This window comes from Musa acuminata, chromosome BXJ2-10, assembly GCF_036884655.1.
Source record: "Musa acuminata AAA Group cultivar baxijiao chromosome BXJ2-10, Cavendish_Baxijiao_AAA, whole genome shotgun sequence".
Taxonomy (NCBI): domain Eukaryota; kingdom Viridiplantae; phylum Streptophyta; class Magnoliopsida; order Zingiberales; family Musaceae; genus Musa; species Musa acuminata.
In genome coordinates, this window is record NC_088347.1 from 31,684,730 (window position 1) to 31,696,861 (window position 12,132).

At 42.8% G+C, this 12,132-nt stretch overlaps 1 protein-coding gene across 1 annotated transcript; it reads right to left on the reverse strand.

Annotated features, from left to right (window-relative positions):
- Positions 1 to 815: 815 nt before the first annotated feature.
- On the reverse strand, positions 816 to 10,036 carry LOC103968867 (uncharacterized). The gene is made up of 4 exons (XM_065129584.1): positions 9,882 to 10,036; positions 9,171 to 9,801; positions 2,480 to 5,596; positions 816 to 1,341 (listed from the first exon to the last, which is right to left on the reverse strand). The coding sequence occupies exons 1-3, from the start codon at positions 9,911 to 9,913 to the stop codon at positions 2,582 to 2,584; spliced, it is 3,678 nt and encodes a 1,225-aa protein (XP_064985656.1). The 5' UTR covers positions 9,914 to 10,036; the 3' UTR covers positions 816 to 1,341; positions 2,480 to 2,581.
- Positions 10,037 to 12,132: the final 2,096 nt, after the last annotated feature.

Here is a 12,132-nt window from a genome sequence, read left to right on the forward strand (position 1 = left end):
AAGTCCACAGCGCACACGTACTTGTGTGAGGAAGGGAAACCAGCGAGACGGCGAACGAATATTGTATTGCAGCACCGCAAGGCATATCCTCATACATCAGCAGGACAGTCGTTCGAATAAACCCAGAATGGAGGGCCCCACCAGATTTATTATACGACGGTACGAAGCAGCGTACTACGATGACTGGAGAATGGAAGTGGACAGGAGGAGACAAAGGACGGGCGGCAGAGAGCATAACATGAAAGTCGAGGGTCGTGCGGGGGCTGGCCGTGCAGATCGCATCAATGGCGTCAGGAAGCTCTGTCTCTGTTTCTCTCTCTCTCTCTCTCTCTCCCCGGAAGCAAAAGGTGGCGCCATGACGGCACGAGTGGTTCGAAGGATGTAAGGTGTCCGGCAGTAGTCACGGATCGCAAATGATTCCGAGGGCTCGATGAGAGAGGGAATTGACCGAAGGCAGCAGGCGGCGAATCCGATTGCAAGAACATATGGAGGAGCGTTGAGAGACCTCTGGCCCACGGTTGGCACCGTAAGTAAGTTACCTTGGTTGCGCGTGTGATGTCGGTGTAGCCCGAGACCGAGACCGAGACCACCGACGAAGCACCCACCCCTGGGGTAGAACATACGAGAGGCATCGATGTGGAAGGGAGGGCAAGCAGGAGCGATACCTGCGCCGCTTGTTGGCTCCATACTTCAACCTGCACCGTGCCCACCCTGCTTGGCACCAAGTACAGATGCATCGCACCAAGGAAAGTGTCAAGTTCTCCGGTGCCAAAAGTTGTTCTCGAATAATCACCAAACGGTGGAGATTGTCCTCATGAATGAAACCAACTCTTTTCCCTCTGCTCATAGGGAGAATTGGTAATTCGTAAACTAACAAGGATACACAATGAAAGAACAGCAACCAAAGCATAGAAAGCACATTCTCGCTCTACCTTGTTCCTAAACATCCCCTCCTCCTTCCTTAATATCTGAAAACAAACAGAAATGATTCATGTCTCCACATAAGTGACAAATAAACGCCCCGACCGGATCCACAAAGCGCATCCTCCCGATGATGATGCCGCCCCTCTCTCTGCTCCTGTGCACACCGCATCATCATCTCAGGAAATCAGTCATTACTTGGTTTGAATGATTCGGTTCTCCACACAAAGGAGCCAACTCTAAGCTTTGCCAATAGTTTCTTCCTCACACAAGCTCTCCGATAAGGACGGTAGACATCAGATTACCAGGTGCAGTGGCCCTATGACATCCAAGGGAGCTTCTCCATCCGTTTGTGTAGATATGTAAAACCAGCACCGGTAAGGAACAGCTGTTGCTAACTGTTCTTGAGAATTTAAGATCCTGGGCACAGAGAATCATGGTTCAACTTGTCGAACATGAAACTGATTCTTCACAATACCGGACAGGAGTATGACTTCTTAATCTAATATGATGCCAAAACCTTTTTCTAATATTCATTAAAAAAAATCCACAAATGGAAAAGAAATTACATTGGCAACCATGCGTATAGAGAAAAACAGAGCAGAGAACATCCTCAACCTGGTCATTCCCAAACATTTTTGCCATCACTCTAATATGATATGATAAATATGAACAAGAGCTACTATATGATTTGGTTCATTAGCAATACTACCTGACAACTTTAATCAAGCAAGCACAGAAATTTGCATCTTCCAACATAATCCAAGTCAAAATACATGAAACACAAAATTGCCTTTTCCCATTCTTTTTCTCTTATTTATGTTTTCGTTCAATGCTTTGGGACAATGAAAAATGTGTTAAGAACAATGAAAAATGTGTTAAGATCCATAAAAAAAAAAAAAAAAAAAGTTGATCCATGCTCTCAAGTATGAAGATGAGACACTCCTGCAAAAATAAAATGTGTATGTTAGTTAAGTAGATTCTCTGTGTTAGGCTGTGGAACCATGTGGATGTGGACATCAATCATCATTTGGAGATAACCAAACAGATCAAGAGAAGCATGACTCCGACCTATTAAACCTTAAAAAGATAACAGACAACAAACAAGAGACACCAAAAGCTTTCATATCAACCACATAATTGTCAACAGCACAAGTAAGCCAGAACACATAGGCCACATGATCTTTCTGTTCATGGCAAATACGAACCAAGTAAATTTTCACTACGAATATTGAAAAGCACTATATTAGCACATAAAGCAAGCAAAATTAAATGGTATTTTCTTTAGGCACAAGATAATCGATCGTATTTAATGTGGATAGTTCTGAGAGCACAATCAAACATCAAAACTTGGAATACATGACTACAGAATACTGAAAATTAGGAGAAACTCACAAGCAGACTAACCAAAAAATAGTACAACATTGTCAACGATACTTGAGAAAATAATAAAGTGATATTTTGGACACTATATTGCATGTGATTAAGTTAAAAAAGAGGATTATTAAAAAAATTTCTTCCATATCATAAGAAAGTGGCAAAAGAAAACAGTACCTACCAATCATCAAAGATATCCTTGCTAGCCAAAGAAAGTTCCATCTTACATGGTTTTTAATGTCATCAAGATCTCTTTGCCTGGTAGTGAATCCCCAATTCAAGTCTAAAACCTGTAGACTTTTGCTGCTTTCTCCTGTGAACCATCTTTGGCAGCACTAGCTTCTTGAGTAAAAGGTACAGTCGAGTGAATTGGTCGGAAGTTTTCCTGATCTATACTTCCATTGGGCCTCAGTATATGCTTTGCTCCTGCACTAAGTTTGACAGGTCCTGGCCTCAGATGACTAGATTTTAAGGGCAAGGACCCATCTGAAATTGCCACACTATCCCTCCCATCATCAATAACTGGAAGACAGACATCTACTGTTCTACTCACACAAACATTGACTTCTGGTTCTCTTATATTATCTTTTTGGTCTCCATTCAATCCTTCTCTTCTCAATGATGTAGGAGCATTTAAGTCTTCTTGCAGTTTGAGGTTAGGCCTCTTCACTCTTTCCACAATTTTGTCATCTTTGGCTGCAGATCTTTTTCTAAATCTTTTGGAATGATCCTGACTCTTAACATGAGCAAAGTTGAATCGCATGCCATCTGTGGTTTTGCTATTGTCTCCATAGGTTGAGGATGCTGAACTGAAATTATTTGTTAAGGTTGCAGTAGAAGAAGGGTAAACTACAGACATGGGAGTGTATGAGCCATAAGTTTGAGAACTGTTGTTATTACCTGAAGGGAAAGCTATTACACTCTTTGTATATGGAGAAGAATGAGGGAAACCTCTATTTGCTGGTATCATGCAGGACTGACATGCAGCAGATGGATGATAAGGAACAAAAGGATGCTGATTGGTTGCATTTAACAGCCAATGGGGGAATCTTTGTAAAGAATGACCACTTGATGTCTGGACAGGCACATGATTAATATAAGGATGGGTAGTTGATGGAATACCGTAAGACACATTTTGACTGTGCTTGCAATGGGTTGAATTTATAAGCATATGCGGGCAAAAGTTTCGGGGGTGGGATGCCCGAAGTGTTTTACTTCGTCCCATATCAACAGATTGAGCTTGTGTGGTACTATGGACTGCAGAGTGGGATGCTCTGTTCTGAAAAGATTGGCATGGAACTGGACTTTGAGAAAAATCAATATGAAAACCGTGTTCTCCACGACTTGAAGGATTTCCATAATTCAACATCCAGTTAGGTCCAAAACCATGATGCATATGGTTAGATGTAAGCTTATCTGCTGATGCATGACAATTGTCTGAAGGGGCGTCCAATGAACTAAAAGGGATATTCCTTGATGCCTCGTATTCTTCTTGCCTAATGCATTCCTCTTCATGCCACCGCTTCAAAATAGGTCTGTCATGCTCCCTTATAGTGGGGTTGCTTGTAGTTACCATTTCCTTGTCAGTCCAATCCTTATCATTACATCCTTGGTGTTCTTTGCTGCAGCTACCAACTGTGACAGTTTTACCCATCAAGCGCATAGTAGGTTGGATTGCAGGATGAGACCCTAGCTCCATATCCTTCTCTGAATAAAGCCTCATCCTATCAAAGCAATTTTCTGTTACCAAATGATCTTTGCACCCAGAACAAAATAATTCCACTTGTCTTGCATCGCAGTGGTACAATTGAGGTCTTCCGCCATGGGATTGACACCTCACTTTCTCAACACCTTGCAATGCAACAGAACCCGATTCAGATATTACTAGTTTTCTGGCAGGATAGTGCTGTTTCAAGAACCAATTTTGTTCATCGTCATGGTATGATGACACAAACGGATATTTGCCTTTCATCCTAACATGGCTAGACTGGGGCTGAACATGAGTGGAAGATGGAAGAATCTGAAGTGAATTCAAGGCTGAGTTTGCCATTTCATCGACCTCACAAAATCCATACCTCGTGCCTGGGTTCAATTCGATAAGCTCTCCCTGTGAATTAAGAGGCAATCCAATAAAACCCTCCTCGGTGTCATTGACCCTCCAAACAGGCCCCAGCCCTGGCGATGGCTCCACAATAGCTTTTGATCCAACCGAAGAATGATTGCTAATTAACATATCTTTCGGTATATGATACATTGATCGATATTCTGGAAAGCCAATACATGTGTTGTTTCTTGGATCCATCATACGAGTTTGCATGTAAATTGAATCCAAGTAGCTTTGATCCAGACAAGAAACCCAATGGTGCTGGTCTTGTTTTCTGGTAAGGCTCAGTGCACTTTTTGTATCAGAAACTGAAACAGCATTTCCGGCATTATGCAGATGGTTTGTATGATTGAATATCGGAGAAAAACTGTGTATTTGAGAGGTTCCAGGATCTGAAGCAAGCGCACACTTATTCATGGGCCCAGGAACCTTCAGGTCACCTGAGTACATGGGAGTAGGTGTCATAGTGGATCCATCCAAACCAACGCCATTTAAATCAACATGATCCTTCACTGGATGGTTTAAGTCCACGAGTTCAGCCAAAGGGAATCTCTTTGTTACTGACAAGTTCGAAGGAGTAGGATGGTCAAAAGTACCATCGAGTTGCTCTTCTGAGGAAGTTTCACTTGTCTCCCCATTACTTGCAACAACTCCATTGTCATTTAAGTTCAGCTGACCTTCTGTGTCATTCAAGTTCCAGTGAACTCCCTCAGTGACAGATGGACATTTATTCAAATTATCCATAGTTGAAGATGCAGCCAAGACATCAGAAACCATTTTGCAAAGGGTTTGCAAGTGTGGCAGCTTTAAAGGCAAACAACTTCTGCCATGCACAAGTTTACCATTCTTACCAGAGAAACTCAGTTGTTTGGCTGATTCACAACAATGTTCTACAAGATCACTGCCCTTTTTATTTTCTATTGCCTTTCTCTTCTTGGTGGAAGTGCCTCGTTTTTGTTTCTTGAAAATACTATGTACAGGAGATGCCCTTGCTGCCTCCTGGTTCCTGGATATCAGTTTCGACGTCTGAACAAATCTGAATATATGTTTCTTTAGCAAAGTTCTGATTGTTGCTGGCTTTGCCTGGTTACAAACAAGCCTATTATGCATCTTTCCAAACTTCTTCTCGTACCTTTTGCTCTTGAGGATTTTGCTCATATCAACTAGAGACGACATTTTGAGCTTACAGTTCTCCTGGGAGAGAAGACAATGACAGAGGTAGTTCAATCTAATGCTTCTGGACACTCGAGCCATTAAGCAGGAGAGGCAAAGTTGAGGATACTAAAAAAAAGTAAGTGCACACTTCTGGTTCTACAATAGACAGGAAGCAATCAATTATTGGATTACATCTTTTCCCTTAGGAGAATCTTAGTATTAATTCCTGAATTGCATTTAGGTTTTAAAGCAAAAAGGCAAGTTTTAAAATTAACCCTTCTAGACAATAATCAAATAGCTTAGATATACTCATCCTATAAAGATAAGGATCAGGTATCAGGGTATACCAAAAATTTAACAATGCTCTGAAAATATATCAATTAGGTTTACCACAAATTACATTGACAAATCAATATATTGTGTCATGAAGACATATCAACTAAACAAACTGATCAACTCTGTCAACTCAAATATATCATGGAGGAAAATTAGCAAAAACAAGATTCTTCTCACATGGCACTACATCTAAAATGAGATAAGAAAACTATAATTAAGATTTCAGTTAAGTAACATCTCCAACCACATAATTTGTGCGGAGTTTTATTCATCAATGGTGTGAAATAGTGGTTATCACAGTGGTCTAATCGGGTGGCCAACAGCAAGATGGAACACGATCACACTTTAACAATACTGGATGAGATATCAATCTGAATTTTTATATCTTGCCAGAAATGTATTCTTGAATATTAACTGACATTAAAAATTGTACATTTTCAAATTTTAAATTAATATTTTTGTATCTAAAAGTCTACTCATATGACATTCACAAACCCATTCAGTATTTCAGTGGAACAACGATATCTCATTGGGCAGTGTCTTCCTCTCTCAAGGACTGAGATAGCAGAAAATCAATTATTTTAGATACATATTGCAGTGTGGAGAGCTGGTCACCAGTACAACCACGATGAGAAATATTCCCTCTTCTTTCTTCAGTTTCTCACGTTAACTCTTTGAACAACTAGGGAAATACTGTCTTTCACCTGTCTGGTGCTAAACATGTTCAGCTTCATAACATTTGTAAGCCTCCGGTTTGATGACAAAAATCCTAGGCAGTTGTATGGACTAGAGAAAGATGATTCGATACGAGTTTTTTTGCTGTGCAATGATTTTTCTGAAAGGTTTTTTTCTTGAATTTATTTCATTTTTTCTTTTACATTAAGGGGTTGCATATAATACTTAACTAAATACTAATAACACAAACCTCCATTCCCCTTGAGCCTAAACTTCTTTGATGAAACATATTCAAGTCCATAATATATATGAAAAAGTAAGCCAATACTGAGCCAGATCAGCAAACTAAAAACAAAGATGAATTCCAATCACTAGGAGCGGCAGTGTTGTACAACAGTCTAAACTTTGTTCCTCAGCAGAAGATAGTAGATGACTCGGAGACTATGAAGACTATGGTAATATGTAAACCTTCCTTAGAGAAGGATCTTCAGTTCCTATCAAGTACAACCTAAATCGACCTGTGATACAGTTTTTAACAGCCAAGAAGAAAAGAGAAACTAGATCTCTGACTCAATAGCCTGAAACCATAGTGCAAGGAAACAAGTTGTAGTCAAGCAGCCCAGACCCATCAACCATCAGATAGGATCCAGAGGGCCTATGAATTGCCTTGGATTTAGAAAGGGTCGTGCAAATAGAGAGCCACTGTTCAAATGTGGACAACTGTATGTAAAAAATTCAAAATGAAGCATGATGTGCTATATAACTATAAATCAGGTTGCAAAGTTTTCTGTTTGGAGAGCCTGGTAGATGCCCATAAATGCTTGGAGGTGGGACAATTAGCTATCACCTTAGAGGTATATTTGGTAATATATTATAAATGCTAGTTTGCACAAGCAACTTCATAGATTGTCTAAGATCTTATACCGCAGCTTTTCTAAAATTATAATATATCAATGATGGCATATCTTAAAGCAAAGGGCTGATCTTGAGGAACTTATATGTTGGTGTCTAAATAGTGTTCCCATTATGTTTTGACTCATAAGAACCATGAGGTAGGGTAACAAAAGTACTAAACTATCTTCTCTTTTTTTGTTCATATCAGTGTCGAAAACCTGATATTTTCATATGTAGCTGATGGATGATCACTACAGCTGCATCCAGAAAGCTTCCATGAAATCTTGAAGAACATTGAGCAACAATACTTTAGGTCAGCACCAATTTGATTGAGCCACAATTTATCACTTGGATTTAATACAACCAATTCACAAGCAAATCAAACAGTTATCCCTATGGCTGTTGGTTGTTGGTGTTCGACAATGTCTTAAACAACTATGCAGTTTCAGAACACATCGGGTCTATATTGAGCTTCAAGCATGGAGTAATGTAGGATGAGTAATAGCAGATGCAATAAGCAACATCAGATTACTAGGGAAACCACTAACTAACATGTGGAGCCCCCAACAGCTAGTAGTTTTCACCACACCTCAACTCTGGGAGATTTACCCATATTTTTCTCAAACCAAGGGAAACAGTCTCCAAAATTAAAAGACAGATAATTTGCCCTTATTTTCAGAGAATGTCACTAATGAGTGTTTTAATATCTTTTCTAATATTTCTACACCCTCACTTCAATGTTCTCATCCCGGAAACAAAAACTATCTATATATATCATTTTTTAACCATCCAACACAAAGGTTTATAAAGTATGATTGGTTAAACAGTGGTGTTGTTATTTGACACCTGATGATCAAAGAAAACTTCCAACATTCAACTCCACCTGAATCAACCAGCTTGGATTTTATGAATATTTTTTTATGTCAACCTCACCAGAACATTGGAAAGTAGATCCAATACACCTGACTACATCCTCCAGTTTTTCTCTTAGAATTGATAAATCTATGTCTTGCTTATTCAGTCTTAATTTTACTACATTTAAACCATCAAACTGAACCCTATCAGATGGGTAAATGATTTCAATTGAACCCTTCACAACTACATGCTGGACAAGTATATCTGAAACAGTCCAAAATAAAGCAAGAAGTTGTTTCCATGAAAGTCACCAGACCGCAACGTTGGACCAAGTACAAAACCTAAAAGCTCTCTTCAGGTCATCACCCTCGACGGATGAAAGGACAAGAGGAGAGGACGAGAAATGGTCTCGCACTACCTTCAGGTTACTTCCTAGACCCAAAACGTCGATTAACGGTATGTGCAAATCTGGAATGCAAACAACGATCCATGTCAATGGGTTGCCGGACATCACTCACTAACCATAGTCCTAGACGATTCCAGCCACTGGCGTCCCCAAATAGAATCGGTTCCTACATGAAATATCAGCAGCACTATTCACCCGAATCCAGCAAAGATCGATATTTCCCAAATGCTCACATGGTTTTCCTATTCTGACCTCATTACACGATTAAGCATTTCAGATGCGCATGAAACATAACGAGAATTAATGATGATAAAAAGATGCAATATCCACGGAGAGCTGACAGCTACAGGCAGACACTGTGCCTAGTGCGAGAGTGAGCAAGTGGAATTATTGCCAAACAGAAAGCGCGAGGGTAAAGTGTGCTGCATCCAACAAATTGCCACGTACCTTTTTCGCAGGACGGATCTCCACATTGAGCTTCTTCTTTTTATTCGTCATCTTCGCCTTGGTCTTCCACTTTTTGTTTGCCCCAATCTTTTCCCTCGGCATCTTCTCACCGTCTTTAACCCGCTTCTTTCTTTTTCGCATCTCGACCAAAACCCCACCGTCCTCAACCCCCAAATTGGTCTTCGCACCGGCTGCTTCCTCTCCTTGCGGTTGCAGTTTGCCGCCGGCCCCATCCCGGAGGTCTTGTTCTTGCACGCCGCCACTGACCGGCGGGGCCACCGCGAAAAGCTCGAGGATCGACCTTTTCTTGGGCGTTCTCGGCTTCGGCTTGGAGGGAAGATTCTTCGCCTGCCTCTGCTCCGCCGGAACATTCCCGCCTCCGGCCCGGCCAACACCGGTGGATTCGACAACTGGTACGCCGGTAGCAACGTCCACGGCAGCTTTCTCTTCCGATTCGACCACATCGTCGGCCTCTCCGTCCTTCTTGCCGCCGGATGGCACCGCCCGTAGCTCCTCCACCCACCACCGGAACTTCCTAACCGGCATGGGAGGGAGAGACCGCTCTGCTCTCTCCTCGGCGAACGGCCAGCACCTCTCGTAGTCGACGTTCCTCATCCTCGCCGCGTACTCTCTTCCAACACCCAAACACTCGTCAAGATGTTGTTGGCAAAAGAAAACAAATCAAGAAAAGACCGGCCGGGAAATACTCACCGAATCGAGAAGCTCTCCATGGCCGCCGCCATGGTAGCGATCGGAAGCAAGGGGTTGGAGTAAGGGCAGAAAGAATCTTATTATTCTCGAAAGGGCTGAGGCGGAGAGGATGGTAGTGGGGGACACCTGAAAGCTAGAAAAGAAAATAATAATAATAATAATAATAATAAATAGAAAAATAATACAAATAAATGACGAGGAGACAGAGAGATTGGCTGAAAGGCCCCAACCGCTCGCTTGTTATTGTATTTTTTTTTATTTTATTTATTTCTACTTTTCGCTTTCCCGCTCTCCACCTCGGAATGCGTCCAACTACCATTTACTACCGAAAGCGACCTGTGCTAGGGCACGGCAGATTTAATTTTTATTCGGGACGACGTGGACATGGCCGCGGCCGTCCATGTGCGTCGTGATCAAGCGTGATGTGCCCACTGTCATGATGATGGGCGCCGCTGTGACACGCTCCGTGGCGGTTGGGCGCACATGGGTCCGTCCGCTCCCTGGAGATATCGTTCTCACCCTCTGCCACGGTACCCACCTGACTACCTGTGCTGTGGCTGCATAGACGTGGGGTCCCGCGTGCTTTCTATCGGAAGGCTCGTAGACACGAGAGGGTTGTTGTGCATCCGCGTTTCGTTTCTTTTTCTCGTCTCGGTAAGGACGGCGCCAGGCGACCGTAGGCACGGACGGTGGGGGCCCGCGCTTCGGTGGTCCTGTCTCATCGCCCGCGACCACCAACCGACGGTCGAGATCTGATCTCGCGTACACCTTCCGGGGGCCCACCCTCCCCTGCAGACGCAACACGGTGGAGCCTGGCGGGAATTGGAGGCGAAAAAGAGAGTACAAGAGCTTCACGGGTGACGCCATCGGGAGGAGAAGGCGAAGAAGGCAGCAGCCGCCCAGAATGGCGGTGGAGGTCGCGAGAGCGAGACGGACGCCGCCGATCTTCTCCTTTTTCTCTTTCGTTTTCTTAAGATTTCTGCAGTAAATTTAACGTCGCGAGTGGGTTCCGGAAATGAATGAATCGGATATATGGAGGGAGGTGATGAGATGGGGCGCCGCCGCTAGGTGCGGAGCGGTGACAGGAGGAGAGCCAGGAAAACACTTGATTGCCAGATGCCACGGAAGACCATACACGGCCGCTCGTCACCTGCTTCATTCGTGGTTGGACAGCATCCTTAGTGGGGTCGGTGCTCAGAGCCACTGCTTCTACGTGCGTCCTTGAGATGTGGACTTGACATAAATTAAAGGAGGGCTGACGAAGACCAGCATCAAAGAACTCGCTGCCTCAGACACCTCAAAATGTATGAGGGTAAATGTTACGTATGTGAGCTGCGTCGCAAGGGCTGAGAGAGAGGACCTGCCGAGTCGAGGTCCATTTCCAGCTGGGAGAACCGAATGGGCCGGTGTGAGCACCCGAAAGGGTGGTGTTTGCGGTCGACACCGGCGAGGCCGTGACGTAGTCGCCGTTTTCTCCTGAGAGAAAGAGAAGGCTCCTGCGTCTCGCACGCACTCTTCCTCGTCGGCTGCGGGTGTACTCGGCGATGACGAAGCGCCGAGGGGGAGATGTCATCCTGCAGCCACGGGACTGTGATGCCCGGTGCGGTACGCTATCGCCTCTCCGAGTGGCTCATTATGGATGGAATAAGAAGAGAAATGGAATTACGTGACAAAAACAACGTTGTTGCAATCAAAACTTGTCATCTCACACAACATATGCTCTCCTGAGAACATGAAAATAAAAAAGGTTTTGCGAATATTTTCTTTCTAAACCTTAAAATGCATCGACGAGAGAGGTCAAGAGAAACTAGTAAAACTAGGTTTCAGCATGGCAATCACGATCGAGTTAATCATCCCTATAAAAGATTTCATTTAGGCCATCGGAATTTAGAATTCAAACGAGGATTAGTAAAAGGAACCACCAGCAATTAATTATGTTCTATAAAGTACTTTTGTACTAAAGAATAAGATGGAGGCTAACAGTGGTTGATATAACTCATAAACTTGGTGTAAGATATAAATCCAAAGTGCTCTAAATGAGGTCAGTTTAATTGTTCATGTCATATGTAATGGAGTTACTAAAGTAATGATACAACCAGTGCACGCGAGAAATCATTTTATATCTAGAAATAAAGAAGCAACTCGAAAAGATTGGGGGTGAGAAATCCACAAATTGTTTCCTCTTCCATTAGTGTTCAATGGTATAGAACACATGGCGTTGCAATATACAATCTTAATTCGCATTCTTTTA